At 34.8% G+C, this 21542-nt stretch overlaps 1 protein-coding gene across 1 annotated transcript; it reads right to left on the bottom strand.

Annotated features, from left to right (window-relative positions):
- Positions 1 to 536: 536 nt before the first annotated feature.
- On the bottom strand, positions 537 to 20629 carry LOC104949505 (scavenger receptor cysteine-rich type 1 protein M130). Its single transcript, XM_010775869.1, has 19 exons — positions 20542 to 20629; positions 18211 to 18522; positions 16557 to 16664; positions 14962 to 15165; positions 14082 to 14267; positions 13133 to 13290; positions 12408 to 12567; positions 11646 to 11999; positions 10056 to 10358; positions 9638 to 9937; positions 8722 to 9024; positions 7823 to 8116; positions 7163 to 7435; positions 6167 to 6345; positions 5910 to 6018; positions 5188 to 5334; positions 3726 to 3833; positions 2876 to 3013; positions 537 to 1660 (listed from the first exon to the last, which is right to left on the bottom strand). Exons 1-19 carry the CDS (start codon positions 20591 to 20593, stop codon positions 1491 to 1493), a joined length of 3858 nt encoding a protein of 1285 aa, XP_010774171.1. The 5' UTR covers positions 20594 to 20629; the 3' UTR covers positions 537 to 1490.
- Between the last annotated feature and the right edge of the window lie 913 nt (positions 20630 to 21542).

The following is a 21542-nucleotide window of genomic DNA, read 5'->3' on the forward strand; positions in this document are numbered from 1 at the left end:
TGTCTGCGGCTCCCTTACGGAGGGCCTTGCTCATGTTAACATTTGTAGCGAGCAGCTGCTTTCTCACTATGTCTCAACCAAGGGGGGGAAATGTTGAGGTGATTTCTAACAATGTTAAAATGCATGGAGATGAAACTGTATTTGAACTTGTCAAAACAAGAAAGAAAATATTACATATTAACTAGAAATAACCCAGCAGTGGATTGCAGGCAAACTTGAGTCATGTGAAAATGATGTCTTGTTAGGAAATGGCTTATTGTGCTGTGTATCAAACTATATATGACTTATACAACATACAGTTTGATACTCAACATCTGAGCCATTTCCTATAAGTCTGTGATCCATTAGATGTAGGTAGATGATGAAACCTAGTAGTGGTAACAGCATACACAAAACTGCCGTAAACACCAAATGGAAATAGGAATAAATAAAACATATTGCGAATAAAACAGGCATGCGTTAAGTCGGGCAATTTCCCGACATAAATTGTCATGAAAGACACTCAAACAGACGACAATAACAGCCAGTTGAACGTTCACACTCGTTTTATATATTAGGTTTGACATTTGTGAAAAGTATAAAAAACACATTGTTATGGTAAAATCTCAATGGTATATATTCTTACAAAGCCTATTTAACACAAACTACCCAATGTGACCATTTAGTATATTCTTACAAAGCCTAAACAAAGAAATACTCAATGCAAGTTTACTGAAGCAGTTGTAGGTTGGACTTCTGTAATATTCATTTTATTTTTGCTGTAACTATGCTAAATGGAGAAGATTTTATGACTGCTTTATGCATTGTGAATATATAATTGTTGACCAATCTACAAACTACTGTGAAAGTAATCGCTCGTAAAATATTGCATAAATCATAGAAGCTCTAATACTGAATATACTTTCTTTTTTTTCAATAAAACAATCTAAAACATAATATATGATTACAGATACATTCTGAGCACATTTCATAAAAGCCATATGAAAACAAAACAAGAGAAAGTTACAAATATATTTATTTTTACAAGTTCTAACTGCTCTAGTTTTGTACATTTAAAGAGAAAATAAACGACCTCATTCATCTTCCTCACCTATGATTAGCTTGCAGGCTAAAACTTTGTACATTTTATAAGACTCACTTTTGTAAAATAAGAAGTAAGGGCAATGTCTCTGCAAAGCACAACAATTAGCAGTACACAATCAGAGTTTATTTCCTTCGTAAAAGTAAGACTATTTCAAATCAGATAGTTTATGAATAAAAAGTTAGCTTTAATCACTATTTCAGTCATTCAATTAGGTTTATCTTTTTTTGTTGTCACTTGCTGAAGTCGCTGGAATAAACTTAAAATTGTCTGCAGCATTAAAAGATTATTTACTGTAAAAATATTGACAGCCTGTAATGTTGGACTTTTTTTATACACGCTTTTGTTGGAGTGAATGACAGCTAGGTGTTTGGGGCGATCTGCTTTGCCAGCTGAACCAAGGGTTGGCTCACCCATCCTGGCCTGGCACCAGGTAATCATCGTCTCCCTCCACTAAGAGAGGTTCCTCTGCGGTGCTCTCCTGGGGGCTCTCGTGGACTTCTGCTTCGGTGAATTCAGGGCAGGCTTCAATGTCGTCGTAGTCCTCCTCCGGGTCTTCCTCCTCAACGGTCACCCCATCTGTAGTGAGAAAAACTGCTGCATATTAAAACGTGTGATTGCTTACAATGTGCAAATAATATTGGTATTTAAAAGGGTGGAACTACTTAGAATCAAGAGATAACACTATGGAACTTCCCCAATATCATTTATATTACAGTTTTCTGAAATACAGTGCTGCAGGAACGAGTCCTAAAACCAAGAAATCAGTTAGCATTTTACCACTCCTGGTTCGTTTGGAAGTCAACTGTTTTTTTGCGTGTTTTCTATTAGATGCCTGAAATAAGGTGTGTGGTTAAAACAAGATTTAAATATTTTCATGTTTTGATCTACAACATAAAATATGTCAGTAAATACCCCACAGGTAAACGTCCCAACCTTTAGCGGTTGCTAATAAGTGACTAAATGAGCATAAAACACATTATCCGCCTAAAGTGGTGTTAATATGTGGAGATTATCCTGCTGAACAAACGTGTAACTATCATAAATGTGTGTTTACCACAGATATTATTTTCTTCAATATTCCAAAAATGTAATGGAAAAATTCCCTTGCTTTTTGTCGAGTGAAACAGGGATATAGTATCTTCCGGATCGGTCTACAGAAATACATCATGTCTGCACCACTCTATTCTATGTATAGAAAAGCAAAAGAGGCATCACCTATTAAATATGAGCACATGTTTATACAGAAAACTGGTGAACAGATAAAGCCAGGTTCCAAAAGATTTCTTCATTATGTTGACATATTAGAGGTATCACTCCTTAAATCAGAACAAAACTGTTAAAAGTTATTTAAAACAAATCTAGTTTTCCCTTGCTTTAAGGAATACAAATGTTCCATTGATCAGGCTATTGATAAAGCATAGGAAAAATAAATCCTTCTGTGACCCTCAGAGCGTGTTAATATGTGTCCAATTCCAAATTATATGAGAATAGGGTAACACAAATGTATGTAATAGATATGATAATCAAACTTCTCCAGTTGGAAGTATCTTTTGTATCACAATTTCTCTTAAACGTTATTTTTAAATATATCAATTTATATCATATTAAACTTTTGGTGAATCTGGGAAAAATGTACTGACTCAAATAAAGAACTACATGTGTATTTATGGATGTTTACTTGACCAATACATGTTATGAAGCACTTCATCCCAAAAAAGAACCTGTTTTTGTAACTGTAGTTTCTAGCTGTCCTACTGTAAACAGATGGGATTAAGCTGGAGCAAAACTTTCCTGACACTTTATCCATGAGAACATCCTGGAGCAGGTGTTCTCCTTCAGCAGCAGTGAGGGTCTGGAGGTTCAGGGGCTGCATCTCAGCAGCATCACTGACATCATTGTTGGAATGGAAGGGACCGTCTTCTCTGAATCCTGCATCAACAAAAGAAATAAAAAGAATCAAAGATACTTAAAATGGTCCAACATTTCAAATCACAACGCCCTGTGTTTCCATTAGGAAAACATAAAATATACAAATTAACTTAAAACATGATTTCTTCAATATTCCAAGTCCTTGCTTATCCTGGCAACAAAAATAAAAACTATGATCTATAATGACAAAAGAAAATGACCACTCAAATAAACAAATGAAAGAGCGACTTTAGATAAATGCAAACAATATATAAATTACATTAAAACTAAATTGCTAAACATAATTTATATTTGACACATTTATGGCCAAATATTGTTGTGATTGTGGCAGTTATGATGTGAGAACTAATAATAGTTTGAAGAATCTCTATGAATAAAAAAGACAATAAACTAAATAATACAAATTCTAAGTATCAGTTTTTATATATAATATGTGTAGAAGTATATGTACTGTATATGTAAAAGCTCATTTAAAAGACACACTGTACAGAAATGATAAAGTAAGATGAAATACAAGTTACTTAAATATAAAAGGTAATATTGCACAATACTTGTAATAATGTATTGTGTAACATAAAGCAATGTCAAATAGAATTCTGCAAAGTGTTAGCATGTTTGACACTTCAATAGGAATAATCCTGGTGATATATTTGTAGTCAATGATTATGATTCCACTCCAAAAAATACATGAATGAATAAACATGAGACTCACTGGCTGCTCCCAAGTCCTCCATCTGGTTTGACATGTCCGGGACGTTGTCGTAGTCTCCACTCTCAATCTCTACTTCTTTTGTCGACATTCTCTTTCTCAAAATTCTCACTGCATCAAAAGAGCATGAGACATTAAACTGGTCCGGGACAAAGGACTAAAACTAGAAAAGAGTCGGAAAAACTGTTTATAAGTTTATATTATTAATTTTCTCAACAAATGAACAAACACTTGATCCTTCAGTTTATCAAAAACATTTAAAACCAACACAATATTTATTTCGGAGATGTGGTGGAGTTGGGTTAGGGTTCAGCATAAAGTAGCAATGTACCTCAAATGTGTACTGAAGAAGATTACTTGAGAAAAAGTACTTTTCCATCAAAGCATGCATACTTTAAATATCAGAGTGTATACTTATAGTTCCTTCAGCTGTTATTTATGTAAGCTATGTACTTCCTTACTGTTTGCATATTTAAAGTCTATGCACAATGCAGTATATATATATGTTTTTTCTTACTTTTACCTATCTTTTATATTATAAAATGCAAGCATGAACCTGAAAATGAGCATGATGTTCTGCCTCTGAACTCTTTATAGTACATTTGGATCATTTGACCTGTTTTGGCATTTAAAGCAGTAAAAACATCTTAAATGGATTCTTAAAGCGTGAAATGTCATTGCTTTTCCTAAAGTAAATTATATAATATTGGCAAATATTAGTTTATGTGCAGGTGGAATGCATTTAAAGGGATTGTAAGGTCACCGGAGGCGGTCACACAAAAGTATAGGCTCATGGGGAATGTTAAAACACAAAATACTCAGATTGACATGTTGTTAGTGCTGATGGTTTCAATCATAATGATAACACCTACTAATACTTCAATGTGGTTTTCTATCATATAAATCATGTTGCTGACTCATATATTCTGTTTAAGATTAGAGTATGAGAGAATGTGTGGGTTTAGATATATTTTCTCTATAAAGGGATTGTGTCAATATCAATCACCCATTCATTTTTGACCATTAGTTATGTATGGTTGTAAAATACATTAGTGGTTTTAAATATGGTTGGCAAACTGACTGATTATAAAACAACAATTATAAAAGGGTTCTTGATTATTGTAAAAAATGTCCTGCTCCACACTGTAAAGGGTTAGAATATGACCATAGGCTATGGAAGAGCCACATGAGTCATTAGTGGGTGCTGGTAATGCTGCTATTTATATAGTGAAATAAATATTGTTGCTTGAAAAAAGCAGCAGTGATAGGGTTATGATTATTGGTGTCATACAGTGGTCAGAATATAGACAGAATGCAACAAGACTGGCCTCATGTGGCAAAAAGGCTCCAATACACCTTCATTACACTGAGATGATCATCATGGTATACCAGAATAGCTGTTGCAATGGTCTACTTATGTTTAAACAAATAGCATAAGACAGTTGTAAAGTAATAATATACTCACGCGATATATTCTTGCCTTTGTTGACAATGCAGATTCGGATAATTACGACAATTATTATCACCAGAACCAAAAGTAATCCTACTCCCAGGATAATGCCCACTGGGGGGGGTGAAGGGGCTGCAGGCTTTACATGCTTGGGCACGTAACCTGAAATCAAAAGACAGAATCAGATTGAATATCTGGTGTACATCCAGTAGGCTTTCAGGTGCAAGGAATTTGATTTGGTGTATTGATAAGGTATAGAAGAGTGTCAGTTATATTTCATATAACTGACACTTTTTGCCAAAGCAACTTATTTAAAGTGCAATCAACCATGAAGAACTCAAAATAGCAAGAACCCTAACTGTATATTAGCTTAAAATAAGAATATATATTTGAATTGCTACATACAGAAATTGGAATTATAATGTTTTTATTGGCCTGGGTGCACTGGAAACTGATGGGTTTCAGTCTACAATCGATATCTACAAAAATGTAATATAAAGAAATACTCTAAACAAGTACAATATATCTAAATCAACACAAAAGCTCTGTGCATTTATTGGAACTGAGTTTTCTGTAGAAAGGTTCAACATTTTATTCCAGAATTGCCTTTTTTGCATTAATGATTAGATGCTACTTGTCAAGGTAATCAAATCTGATTTTTTTTAAAATTTATTACTAGAGTATTACAGGTAACAAATATCTGACTTATTGGGAAATGACAAGTTGGTTTGGGTTACCGTTACAGTAGATCTCCGCTGGTTTTTGGTCCGCACAACTCTTCATTTCAACACAGTGCATAGGGTCATTAGGATCTTTGGTGCAATTCAGTGTTGTTTCCAAGTCGACCTTAAAACACAGATTTGGATGTATTTATTTATATTTATAAGGACATGATTAAAGTTAAATTATACAGATTTTAAAATGATCAAACTAATGACTGAAACATTGCTAAAAATTACAAAATCGGAAACTAAATTGGAAGAAACATATTTACCCGATTGAAGACTTCAGATCCCTTTATGCTACTATTGTAGCCTTTACAATTTTCACACAGTGTTTTCAGAAGTTTCACTGGAAATTGTTCGGCCAGGGGACACACTTTTTCCCACTTATTTCGATAGTTGACTTGAATCTGACCTCCACACTTTTCTGTAAAGTTGAACTTGACATTGCCTGTAGGAATACAAATATATATTTCTATGTTAGCCATTTAAGGAATTTGCTATAGCTAAGCTAAGCCAAACATAAATACTGGGAGTGAAAGGGAAGCAGCTAGTGTTGCTCTGTCTATAAAAACCATGGTGTTAAGAGAAACTTAAATTGAATGTCTTACATTAAATAAACAAAATTCAAGATTCAAATATGTAATGTCATACACACAGCTATAGTTGTGCAATGAAACACTTGGGTCACAGGATGCTCATACAATGCAATATATAAATATATACAAGAGATAAAAGATATTATCATGTTTATTTGTGATATTTAGAGGTGCTTGCAGTTTTTATTTTGATAAAGCAAAGTGTGAAGCAGCTAGCCTTGCTGTCTGTACTGTGTGCTAACCTAGTCTGATCATCTCCTGGCTATACTAAGCTAGGCTAATCTTCTTCTGGCTTAAGCTAACATATGAGTACTTAACTTTAATCCAACTCTTGGCAAGATGACAAATAGTAGGTGTAAATGTATAAGTATATTTAAGTGTCAACTTCATTCTGTAATACTGTGTATTTCAATGGGTTTATTAATTCAGCTGCAAATATCCTGAAAATAATTTAATTTTGAGGGGACTGACTTGAAATGTACCAACAAATGCAAACACACATTTAGTATTTCCTATTTAACAGACAATCAAGTATATTTACATTTGGATTACATTTAAATAATCATACAAGGATTTGCATTCCAAATAATATCAATGACATGATAGGCAGAAAGTTTACATACACAATACTTTTGATTTCCGATGGTACATAAGCACATACCTACTTACCAGCACAGAAAACTGAAACCAACGTTTTTTCACACTTTCCCATGACTCTCTTGCACTGGCCGATTTGATGATGGTTTTCCTTACAGTTGACATGGAAGTACTCTTTATCCTTAATCGGCTTTTTGTTAACAGAGAAACCAATGGCGTTGCTGCAACTCAGTTCTTGGCAAACCAAACGTGAGTACCTGTCTTCCCAATTTGTGTTGCACACCTCAAGGTCATTTACCGTCACTTCACCAGCACACTGTGTTGAAAGATTGACCTTAGGTTCATCTAGAAAGGAAAGAAACAAGATCAAATATTAAAGTAAAATATTACAAGTTGTAGTTTTCAGGTGCTAGCATACTCAGCTAGCAAGAAATCAAACTCATACATTTGTGAATTTGTGAGTTTGTGAGGTGATGGTAAGCAGATATATTTACCTTTACCTGGCTAGGTGTCTTCCCCTACTACTAAGCTACATTAGGCTAATCATCAGCTGGTTGTAATACATATTAAGCCTTACATGATTTTGGAATCAATAGTCTCTTACAACTCTTAATAAGATAGCAAATAACTGTCATCCCTTACATTTCAAACCTTTAATGGTCAATATAAATGCATGTAAAGTAGGTAATTTACTGCATATTAACGGAAATGGCAGCAGGAAATATTTTATACCTTGACATTTAATAAAGATCTGGTTTGTGTTGCTTGATGACGTTTTTTTCTCACAGTCCCAGATGGACTTCAGATTCTTTACACCTGCACAGCTGAAGCTCGTTGTCCAGGATGCAGCTGTCTTTCTTGCCTCCTTTGAAATTAAATCGCCGCAGTTAAGATTGCTGCAAAGTATATTCCCCATAGTTTCTGTCCAGCCTTCAGTGGAAACAGCACTTTTGTTGTTGTCCTTTGAGTGAACAAACAGATTTCCACTACAGGCAGTACCACCAACTAGTGCAAACATACTCCAGCCTGAAAAAAGCAAGAAGAGATGAGAGAGGATTCAGGAACAACCAATACCACCAACAATGTAATAAGCAATAACTTAAAAATGTAGATTACATTTTAAGGATCTAAAGAGCATACACTGTGTGCTAATATTTGAAATTTAGCTGAGAACATTTTAAATGTTTTTATGGTAAAAAGGGAGCAACAGTGTGCCGCAAGCTGGCTAAGCATAACAGAAAGATTGTGACTTAAAATCCGGACCAAAACTATTCTGGTGTATAACCACCTTAAAAAACTCACGCTGTGTGGTAAAACATTGATTAATCGGTGAGATTTCTCATTTAATTAAATGTGTTATTGACCAACGGTTGGAGCCAAGCTAGCAGTTTCTGGATGCATCTGTTATGCTAGGCTCAGCCAAGCATGTGGTAGTTTGGTATGTTTCTTAGAATCATCAGAGTGACATCAATAGTCTCATCTATCTCAGTAAGAAAAAGCAAAAAATAAATGATATATTTTGAAGGAAGGTCCCAGATATACTGGAAAGCTAGAAGAAATACATTAGCTGAACATTTTTAGAAGAAGATACAACGATAATAAGAAGAAGATACAACGATAATAACACTTACTGGAGCATTGGAGGTCAGCACGAGTGCATGGGCCATCATTAGTTTGTATCATACATTGTTTTAATGCCTTGTAGTCATCTCTAGAACCATATATTTCTGAAATGACAGCACCTTTTACTGTTTTGGGTCCATCTTTAATCTCATCTGCTGTCTGACCACAGTCCAGCACTCGACAGATGGTGTGTCGTGTTTTGTCGTCTTTAAGAGCATCTTTGCAAACTGGGAGCCATTGGTTTTCGTAGTTGATTTCCAAACCTCCAGAACATTTTTCTCGGGAAGGAGTAAATCTGGCTTTGACACTACCTGTAACAGTGAAAGATACAGAGTTATTTTGTTATTTAAATAAAACAAACAAAGATATAATAAATATAAAATAAAGCCAGTCGCATGACCCCTGAGTTATGGCCAGTTGTGTGTCTTGTGGCTAAGCACATCAGAGTTTACAGGAACATTCTGATTAACATCCATCCACCCATCCAACCAACCAACCAGGCACATCCAACCAACCGACCAGGCACATTGGCAGTTAATTATCCTTTGATGCCTGAGCAATAATCTCATTTGAAATATTGATTTAACATTTTGGAAATTGACGAATCTTATTATTGTGTATTCTCATCTTCTGCATCTTGTATGAACAGGAAATATTTTGTACTTCTATTGTTTTGTGTTTGTGTTTTTATCTTGTGCAACTACTGCAAAAAGAATGTTCCCCTACAGATTGTACAAAAGACTGTGAAATATTCAAGTAACTACCGAAGCAAACCAGAATTAAAATGTTTAAATAGAAAATGTTTTGGTCATAATAATACAAAAGGCATTCAAAAATCACCAAAAGAATAAAACACAACGGTTTCATTAGGAAAAAAACACACATTTTTGGGGAACATACAGTATAGTTAAAACATTACATTACCTGAGCAAACGACATATGCTGGATCATTGTTACAAGTCTTATCATTGTCATCAAAGCTGACCAAGTTGCACTTGGTCAGGTTGTGAGTCATCTCTGTGCAGTGCACACTCTTGAACTTCACTTCCCTTTGTTTAGTCTTGTTGATGGGCTTTAGGACAAGTTCACCACAGTTCTGGGATGTACACAGCATACGGGAGTCTTTGTCTGTCCACGGATTCGCACACACACCACCGCACTTCCCGTTCAAACAAACATTGACGTACCCCAAACAGCCTTCGGACAGGTTAATTGTTTTTTCTCCTGTTGTGGCATATAGCAAAAGGGATGAGGAAAATGGAATATAGTGAAAATATACACGTGTAATGAGAAAGTTGAAAACATTTTATGAGATGAAAGTCTCCACATAGTGTCACATTACCTGAGCATTTCACAGTGGCAATTGTGAAATTGAGGTCTTTTGGATTTTGTGTTTCTCCACAGTTAAACAGAGATGTTTCGTTTCGTGAGCAGCTGTACAATTTATCCCAAACTTTTTCTTCTCGACCAGGCAGGGTGTTATTGACATTCAAAAATCTCCCACAATGCATCTCCCGACACACGGTGTTTGCCGTCTCTTTGTTCCATGTCACGTTAGACCCGGAGAGCCAGTACGTTTGTTGGAGGTTGTTTATCCCCACCTTGCCAGAGCAGGAATCTCCGTCCAGAAATATCATTGCATGTCCTAAAATTGACAAAATAAAGATAGACAGTTAGCTTTAGCTTATGATAGACTAGTAATGTGTTCAGGGTGGCCTCCTCTTTTTTCAAATGCATGCCATTTTAGGCTCATGACCCCTCACATCGTAGACTTGGAACTACCGAACGACCGTTTATTTTTCTCTTAGAATAATGAAATGGGGAAATGTAGTTGTAAGTCAGAATCAGAATCATAAAGCATCTATTCATCCCACAGCGGGAAAATCACAGCAGCAAGGTATAAAAAGGCAGATAAAATGATTATTAAAACTATCATCAACCTTACAGTTCCCATCAGCTTCAGAATTCTGAATTGGTATTTATTGGTCTGTGCAGTGAGTAATATTATATATTTGAATAGTTTTTTCAGATATTCATATTTGTTGTACGATTTGTAATTGTTACATTGTTTTCACACTAGGAAAAGATAGAATTATTATGAAATACTGGAACATTTATATTCCATGTGATACATTTCATTAATATTCTCAACAATCTAAAAGCAAAATGAATATATGCATATTATCAATCTAGTTTCCTGCAGCTGTTTCCAGCAAGAGCAATTATCTGTTCAGCAAATTATCTGTTCAGCAAATTATCTGTTCAGCACCAAATGACAGACAGAAAAAGTGAACCTTTGCATATCACTTGGTGAGAAATATCTAAAGAAATCATATTAAAAAAACTCCAGACTCTACAATGTGGAGGACATAATCCAGTGTTATTAAAGTCCTTTACAAAAGTAGAAGTACTAATACTACACCGTAAAAAATACTCCATTACAAGTAAAAATATGCCAACTGCAATGAGATTGTTACCTAGGTAAAAGTATTTATGTTTAGAAAAACTACCTAAAGTATTAGAAGGAGAAGTACATTGTAGAAAAGTTCTTACAATTCTTAAAATAAGTAAGCTGGAAGAGTGAAACAGATTTACTCAAACAATACTTAAACAATTATCAAAATTGCTGGTAATAGATTTGTGCCAACCCACTCACTGTTTGAGGTGTACTTTGTTGGATACATAAAATAATAGCTGTTAAATAAATGTAGTGAAGTAAAAGTACAATATTAATTCTAGTGGAGTGGACATAAAATACTCAATTAAATTCCAAATACCTTACATTTCTGCTTAATGACAGTACTGCAGAAATGGACTTAGTTACATATCACCAAAGACAGATTCAAAGTCATTCACACACACACATCTTGACTCGAACCGACACTTTGGAATTGGCACAATAGAAGGTCAGACGAATGGAAAACACACTCACCCTCACAGGTTATTCCCACTGCCTCCTCCTTATTCATGTTTGGAATCGGCCTTACAAACGAGTCTGACTGTCCGCGGTTGTTGGGAGTCTTTACTTCACACTTAGATATGGAGTCATCATTTTTCACACAAGTTATAGTCTTAGCCAGAAATTCACCTGAACCCTGGCTGTATTTTTGAAAATCCGCCTGATCCTGTTTAATGCTTTTTGTACAGTTCAGTTGATTGCAGACGACATCTGAATTCGTATCTGTCCATTCTTTTTTATCGACCCTCTGCCATTTGCCCTCGTACTTGATCTCCAGTCTGCCGGCACATTTCCCAGGAGTGTCCTTCAATTTCACCTCCATGCTTTCTGTTCCATGATAGCAAGAGAATTGTCAAAGATTCAAGATTCAAGGCTTTATTGTCATTTTCACATTAGCTACAGTGTTGTTATGTCAATGAAAAACTCACAAGCTCCTCCAACAATATAAATAGCACATAGAACAAATAAAACAGATAGAATAGTGCAAGTAAATACAAATAAAAAACAAATAGTGTTGTATAAATAATTGGCAAGATGCAAACAGATGAATGTTGTGGATGTTCTTTAAAAAGTGCAGGTGTTTAATAGTCGTATGGCCTGTGGGATGAAACTGTCCCTGAGTCTGGTGGTTTTCGACCTGATACTGCAGTAAACACATGCTGCTGTTTGGGCAGGAATATTGTGATTTCTACATTTACATGTATTTGGTATTACAACATTGCTGCTGTGTCTCACCTGAACAGACTACGTATGCCTTGGAAGAACATCTCAGGTTTTGGTCCCGCTGTGCTCTGCAGTGCCACAGGGACGACTCTTTCCCTGAGCACTCCACATTGTGCATTATCACATTGTCCATTTCCCCTCCTCGAGAACTCTTCTCATCGTTACTGAGCACCTGGAGCACAGCGTTTATGGTTATATCATTAAGGATCCATGTCATTCATTAGTGGCAAACATTTGATCGGATGTGCAGTCATTTACAGAGACATTTTGTTTTCAATGATGATGATAACTATTTTTGATCATTCACAAAAAATATTAAGAAAACATTTCATTAACATAACATTGATAAAGGCAACAACAACAACAATACAATTAATTTGTATTATTATCTAATAAAAAGAACATCCACAATAATACTACTTAATATTCGTAATATTCTTATTATTAATTAAAAAAAACACAATCAATACAATAATAATAATAATAATAATAATACAAATAAAAACTAAAATACTACAAACTAAAACTAATAAAAGTAATACAAAATCACATAATAATGAAAAAAATAAAAATAAATAGTGATGATAATACTAAGAATATTAATGTGATTATAAAAAGGAAAACACATATAATCATAATAAAAATACAAAAATAGAGAGGGGCTGCTCAACAAATTGACATAATCTTGCCTTGGATAAAATCTTTGTTATCAGTGCTTCTTAAATCTGAAAACTCACAGAACTGCCACAGCGTAGCTCCTTGCAGACGACATTAGCTTCCATATTGGTCCAGCCCGAGGCGCACACCGGCTGAAGAGAGTTGTTACGTTTAATATAGACTTCACCATAGCAGTGGCTGGGTTCCCTTTTGTCCATCAGAACCACTCTCACATTATCTGTGAACAGATAAAGGTTTATTTTTTAAAACATTATTTAGTAAGACTATTCAATTTATCATTTTGTCAGTTGGATAAAATATATATAGGAAAAATGGTTGTGTTTCGGCAGAGGTTGGAGAAGTCCTGCATTCAATATGTTACTCAAATAAAACGTATTAGCATCAAAATATAGTTAAAGTCCTAACAGTAAAAGTATTCATTGTGCAGATTGGTCCATTTCAGAATAATATATATGATATGTTTTATAATGATTGATCATCAAAGTGTTCTCAAAGCTGGTAAAGGTGCAGCTAGTTTGAATGACTTTGTATACTGCAGGGTAGCTTGTGAATTTAGGTGGAACTAAAGTCTGATTTAACACTTGATTAGATTTCACATCATTAATCCACATCGGCAAAATAACTAAAGGTAGTAAATACCTCTAGTGGAGTAAAAGTACACCATTTACCTCTGAATAGGACACTGAAAAAACGGAAAAGTTTACTTTAATTAAATGTATTATGTTAACAGATTTCACATAACTGCTTTAGGTTCGTTCAAAGCAATACAACTACGTCTTAGGTTCAACTTAATAATATTGCTTTCGACTAACCTATAACTGTTATTAGAAATGTGTTGACATAATACATTTGATTAAGGTCAACGTTTCAGTTTTTCGAGTAGTGGGGTAAAAGTAAAGTATTAAGCAGCAAAAACATGTAATACTCAAGCAAAGAGTTAATGTACTTAGTTACTTTACACAACTGTGTTTAGGTTGCTTTTGGTGGAATGTTAGTGTGTTGGACTACCTGTGCAGTTGAGCTGTAGGCCGTCAGCAGCTAGGCTGTGGGCAGATGTTCCGCATTGCATCCGCTCGCACCACTCCGTACTGCGCTTGACGTCTCTGACAGGAGTCCAGACTTCACCGTCCCTCTGCTGCAGCAACCCAGAACACACATTGGATGCGTCTCCGGAGAGTTGCAGTATCTCATGATCTGTGAATGAACCATTTCCTTAATTCACACTTCCTTTCAATAGAAATTGATTTACTCCTGGATAAAGGCAGTTTTGAACACTTGGTTAAAGTTGAATTGAAAAAACAACAAAAAAATGATATAAATAAACAAAAACAGGAGACAAACTACTGTCGCAGTTTTGACCATGTGGTTAACATTGTTCATTGAAAAAAAACAAAAAGATAGATAGGTTAGGTTATGGATAAGAAAAAAAAGACATGAAAGACTCCAGTCTCCTGGTTAAAAGTTGTACAATAATAATAATAATAATAATAATAATAAATGACATGTATATAGCGTTTTCACAGTGCTAAATGACACCTTAGAGATAAATAAGAAATAAAAGTCAAATTAAAAATAAATAAAGTCTAATAAAAAAACTCCATAAATAAAACATTCAAATATGAATGGAATTCAAAAGCACTTGGAATAAAAGTCCAATAAATAAATAAAAGTCCAATCAAAATATAAAAAATAAAAGTTCAATACAAAAACAGTTTGGAGCCATCAATCCAAACTGATATTTACAGTATAGTAGACTTTGTATCTGGAGTTCAAATCTTTGCAAATAGTTTTATACATTAAAAACAAACAGCACCGGGGATAAAATAAGTTTTCATGGTAGATGATTCTATGAGACCAGGTATTGGTTCAGTGTGTGAGTGTGTGTTACCTGAGCATATGACAGTAGCAGGATTGAGACACGCTGAACCTTTTTTCGCAGTCGCACACTGCCACAGATTAGTTAGGCCTTTGATGCCTGAACAATCTGCCCACATCTTCTCTGATTGTTTGAGAGTGATCCACGGCTTCTTGGGAATTTCCTTGGCTGTACCGCACTTCAGGCTTTTGCACAAAATATTTGATGCATCGTTGTCTTGATGAGGATCATAAAAAAGAAATCTATGAATGCATTACAAGTCAAAAGCATCCAAAGCTCCTTTTAACAAACAAAAGATTCCTATCTATTTCTTGTGATAAGAATAACAATTATTAAACAAATTACAAGGAATTGGTAAAAATATAATATCTTAATTGACTCACAATGGTATAATCTAGTAAATGAAATGTATGGAATTGAGAAAGAAAGCATTAGAATCAGAAACCAAGCTCATATCTTTGATGAAAAATGGGATAGAATGGGTCAGTGAAAGAACACAAAACATATATAATGACCAGGGGGAAAGATCTGATCATGTATATACGTATGAGCATCAATGTTTTATTATGTGTAATCTATATCTTATAAGTTTGTTTTGTTTTTGTCTTTTCCTGATTTGTCGATTGCTTTGATGTTTTTTTATGTATATGAGTACTTCTTTTGTTATGTATGCCTTGTAATCAAATCAAATAGAAAAAATAAAGAGCGGGCCCATACTGTCAAAAGTGGTGCCATTTATGTAGCAATGTTGAAGAAACGAAAAGAAAGTATGAACCTTAAACGAACATCATACGTCTCGTTGAAAGTAAGGAAGAAAAATTGGGGCATGTATGTCATGTTTCAAATGATTTGTTTCACTAAAGAGTGACTTACCCTCTGAATTCCTCCAGTAGTTATAGCTGTCATTAGAATTAATAATAGTATTATTGTAATTAATAAATACCTGATGCCTTAACAGTTGGAATTTTCCAATACTTCCCAGGAACATCTTATTTTTTTTGCCATTACACATTTCTCAATATCCTTCATATCTAACTTGAGACCATTTGGAGGGGGCCAAATGATCCCTTTGTGTTACCATAAATATACTACAAACTACCTAACTTTAAAATATAGATTCAATGTTTGACCTCTTCCTCAGCCAGCTATAACAGTGCATGCTGTTTAGACATGGATGCATTCATGTGGTAATGTCAAATAAGTGAGATACGATGGTTTAAAGACCGAGAACATCTTCCACTATTCAGCCGTGCCACTGATTCCTTCATCTTTACTTTACATGAGAAAAAAAAGATTTCTGTTTTGAACTCCCGCAGTACGTTGGTGTTTTTCATTTTTATTATAATCCTGCTTATTATGAATTTGTATATGATTTTCTTTTCAACGTATTAGTTTAGTTCGCTCAAGTTGATCATTTATATGAATTATGTTTGTGTTTTCATTTATTTTCAAATTTCTGTCTTAAATTCCCATAAAAATAACATTATGATTCAAGGCACACAATAAGGCGTATTTTATTTGTTTTGTTTCACCTATATGTCTATAGAAACATTTTTTTGTACAAACATAATCAATAAATACAGGAGTTTGCTGTCTGCATCTCTTACCCCAGCCGCTGTCCCCACAGAAGTACCCAGAATATGTCTGTCCTGCATCGGTGGAGTACTTGACCGCTCCCGCACACGCATACCCATCCAGGCTGATGTTGATCTTATCTAGAAGACAAAAAAAAGATAAATTAAAAAGGTCCTCCTTATCAGGATTACATTTATCTGACGCTTTTTCTCTCAGCTACTCACAATAAATGCAATAATCCGTGAACAAAAAAAAATGTTTGCGCGTTGTTGACCAACTTTACTTGAGGTGAGGGGCAGATTTAATGCGGGACATTATAGACAAAGACATTGTTCAAGATTTTATCATTTTTAGTTCAGTATAAAGTCATAGCACAAAAACAAAAAAAAACATGAAATACAAATTCTGTTCATAAATAAAATACCAATCATGGTGTCAATGACTAGAGTTTTATCAAATAAAAATGATTAAATACATTACTGTTAACTTTGCCCTGAGTAACAGCACAGCCTTTGCCTATACGGCAACACTATCACAAATGGTACAATGAAAGACTCTTCTTTCACAGGGGGGGGTCAAAGATCAGTGAGGCACTGGCCCCTGTTGGCCCCCACAAGAACCGCCCATGGTTTATTGGACAAGGTACACACGGACCAGGCAGGTTTGTGAGGGACGATTTGTAGGCGTTCTGCTGTCAATGGGGACCGGGGTAGCAAACAGGCGTGGGTTTTCTGTCATTTCACCACCATTTTTCACAACACACACAAGTTATACATAACACATAACAAGGCAACAGGCATGTTTTTGTTGAGTGGTACATGGGTCCTGCTAGCAGTCAAAGAGCAGCAAGCCGATTGGCCGATGCAGAGCGAGTCGCACATGCTGGAGGAAATGGTTACATAGTCTTTGATGTATGATCCAGGTACCACTCAACCAAACATTCCTGTTTTGCTCCAAAATGGTGGAATGAGCTCCCCATTTGAATCAGGACGGCAACAATTATACATATCTAACGTCTTAAACTGAACCCCCACCCCCCAAACAAACTCTACTTTTACGTTTAGCCTGCTTGAAGCCAATGCAGTGGGCCCAAAAAGTGTTTGAAAGCTAGTTGCAGGATGATTGTTCTTTGCTAGTTGCAGGATGCTTGCTCTTTGAATTTGTATCTTCATGGTTAAATGCAATGACTTTTGTTATTTTACATTATGTCAGATGTCCATCACTGCCTGGTGAATATAAATTATTAAATATCTGCTTTTCTGTTTTTTTTATTCTCCATTTCTTTTAAAAGTAAAACAGATATATTAATTAATTAATTGTCCTTTTAACTCTTTTATTATAAACCCTCTTATAAGTATATACATTTTATTTTTAGTTCAGTTCTTGTTTATATACAAATACTCGATACATTTTGATATATTTTTTATAAATATAGTTATTTATGTAGCTATTTTTCTATAGGTGTTTTTTTTTCTGTCTGTTATTCACACAACACATCTGAGTCAAGGCATGTTTCTCTATTCTTATGCCTATATTTAAATAGTTTGTATCTACATGGTAAAAGGCTTGTATCGTAGATTTGGGTTAGGTAAAGGAAATGAAATGTAACAAAATCATCATGTAATTTTACAATAATTTGGATTAACTTCTCAAAAGTGATGCATCTCAAAAAGTGTTAAACCTTACTTGAACATTGTATCTTCCTCAGAGTCCCACTGTCGAACTGGCTGATGCCGAAGCCGGGATGCTTGCACTCGCCCAGGTGACGCTCGTTCCCTTTGCATTCCACCTCGTTCAGCCACACTGGATCGACGGGCTGCATGGCGGGCTCCTGGGTGCTCCCATATCCTTTACCACACTGAGTGCTCTTGCAAACCACGTCTTCAGTTTTGTTGCTCCAGTGTTTGTCCCCGATGTAGCCCAGCTTGTTGTCATGGTAGATTTGGATGATGCCTTCACACGGGTTGCTTCCATCAATCAGAATCAGACGGTCCTCACCTGCTTAGAGACCGGAGAGATCATACAGGTAAACAGTATTTAAAAGTACAATAATAATTGTTATCAGTTACAGAGAAAGAACATGTCATTAAATGACAGTCAAACTGGTGATTAGAAATGATTAACATCCAAATATGTATTTTAAAAGGAATATTAAGAAAACATATTATATGTAGAATGTTATATTGTACATAAAAACTGTTTAAAGGATATTATTCCTTTCTAATCACAATTTTTGTTGGTATTTAATCCCATTTTGATTCAAGTTTGACTAAATAACTTTAAAATGTAAACAGTTATCAGTGTTCCATTTTCTTTGCCTGGTTAAAATCTAGGATCTTTTGGGAGAAATAACAATGAGCTGCATGGCTTTGATTAAGTTATTTATTATTTATTTGAAAAACTCGCCTGAAACCTCTTCAAAATATATTGTCAACTCAAAAAGCATGTAAGTGCACATTAAATATACTATATATATTTATTTATTCATTCACTTATTTGTTGCGATTTTTCTTTTTACAACCTAACATACCAATTTCTTATCTCTATAAGTGCGATGGCAAAATGTACTTTTAACAGAACGGGTACATTTTTACCCGCAGCTGTTTTTTGATTGTATGTAACTTTTGTTCAATAACATATTAAAGTCTCCCAGTCCGTGACTTTTCCTGAAAGTGTGTTATGTAGCACCCTTGGTTGTTAACAATTGTCAATATGAAGTCAGATTGAAAAAATCGCCAAAAAAAATGCCATCTATACCTATATCCGCCAGCGGGTAATATTTACCTCATAGAAAATGCAGCGTAAACATGACGTGTTGCTATAGCAACGCCTTTTGTCTACTGCGGTTCCTTATAGATAGAGAGATAGATAGAGATAGATAGATATATTGATAGATGGATAGAGAGAGAGATAGACAGATAGATAGTTATAGATAGTGTAACATCTTGGAGAATACAAGATCTTGGATGACTGAGCTCACGTTGAGGACATAATGCATGTGTGCAGGTTACGTGCCGGTTGAAGAAAGATGGACACTCGGAATGAGAGAAGTAGTCCGCGTCGTCTATTTATGTAGACAATTATATGTTCATAGAACAGAACATTACATATATATCGATAGAGAGAGATAGAGAGATTTGTACCTAAACAAAACACAAGTCTAACACCAAGCGTTTAAATCAGCACTCTTAGCGATATTTTAAACATCATGCTATCTGCACAACCTATATCATATGAAAAGCTGAGATTCCACAGATTCTATTGGTATAAATGTCATCCCTGTGCGTTCAAACTCACTGTCCTGTATGATAAATAAAACAACATTGTACCTTGAAAATCTATAGCGGGTACATTTTACCCGTTGGCGGATTTAGGTATATAGGGACTTCTGGCGGTTCTAGTGTTTGGGTCAAATGTTCTAAAAAAGAAAAACAAGTTACTGAGCTCTGCGGTACAAAGAAATGATTATTATTTCCCCATTTTTTACGATATTTCAAACATTTATTTTCAATGATAACACTCAAATGTTCTGATTTAGTCAATTGTTTAGGGAATTAACCAATTCATTTGACAAATTTGTCATTTCTGAATCATTCGCTTCTTGGTTTCCTATATTTGTGTAGCTATCTTATTCAGCACTATTTATAGAAAAAACATAAATATTCTTAACAAGAAAAAGGACAGTGTTACCTCAGTTACAGCACATTTTCATTTAGTATCTGTTCTTGATAATTCTATACATATAACTATGCTAAATGGTATGCCTGCTTGTAGACATATTTCATAAAACCCAATATTGATAACTACACAAAATGTAATTTAGATAGCTTTTAGTAATTTTGAAAACTGTGCCAAATTAAGCATAAGTCATATATTTTTTTTAAGATTGTGGCACTGCACGATATTTTAAATAATAAATCTTAACTACAAAAAAAAACAATTTAAAAAAAATGTGACATATTGAGGCATACACACGGTCCAATTGGAATAAGTCACATATTTAGAGTTGTCACTTGCCTTTAGCGATGGCAGTGCAGAGCAGGAGGAAGAGGAAGAGGAGCAGCATCATCACTGCAGCTCACCCCTGAGTGAGGCAGACCACAGATCAGCTCTCAGCTTTATACTGAGCAGTCCCGCACACAGCTCTGCAGCAGGGGGGCTCATCTGGACTTACACATATCACCTCACTATTAAAGAAAACGATGTGACTTCATGTTATGGAGGATCTTGGGCAGAATAATATAGTAGAAAACATTAGTTTAAAATAAAGTTGGTATGACGTTTGGTCATTTTCATACACTTTTCTGAGAAAAAATTAGCACACGCTGTGAAATGTTAACTAATTTCATAATCAAAAGTAGAGTTTGCATGAGATTTCCTTCCACACAAATGTCATAATGAATAATCAAGGAATTATTTTTCTACTATTCTTACTTTCAGATTAAATTGGTCATTGTATATCATTTAAAAAGGACAATACGAACGCATTTATTAATAAATCAGTTAGTGTAGGCTACACAATATACACTTTTAGTTAATAAGAGTAATAATGTGATCACTAAAAATGTTATTGGTGAATGCAAAAAAAACATGTAGTGTGGAAAGCGCTGGCTGTCTTCAACACGCTCCAGATTTCAGGAGATTATTACATTCTATAAATTGCTGCATGTGAAACTTTAACAGCTTTCACGCATTATGCATCTTTAGAAATGTGTTTTCTCTTCGGACAAAGGCTGCTCTGGAAGATGTACATGTTTCTGCAATGACGAGTTTGAATTATAATGCAGGCGAGGCAGACTTGAATGTGCGCCAAAATAAAGCAACTTTTTATTCTCCTAATATCTGACATAAATGAAAGAATACTCCATACCTGTAAAAGTCTGATGTTGTTGCCTGTGATCTAAATGTCTTTGTATCCAATAAGACTACAACTCTTTCAACATTCATCAAAGATGTTTACATTGAATTCTCCAATGAAAACATTCATTGTATTATTAATAGCAATAGTTAGTAGTTGT

This window comes from Notothenia coriiceps, unplaced genomic scaffold, assembly GCF_000735185.1.
Source record: "Notothenia coriiceps isolate Sejong01 unplaced genomic scaffold, NC01 NC01_scaffold00016297, whole genome shotgun sequence".
Lineage (NCBI taxonomy): Eukaryota > Metazoa > Chordata > Actinopteri > Perciformes > Nototheniidae > Notothenia > Notothenia coriiceps.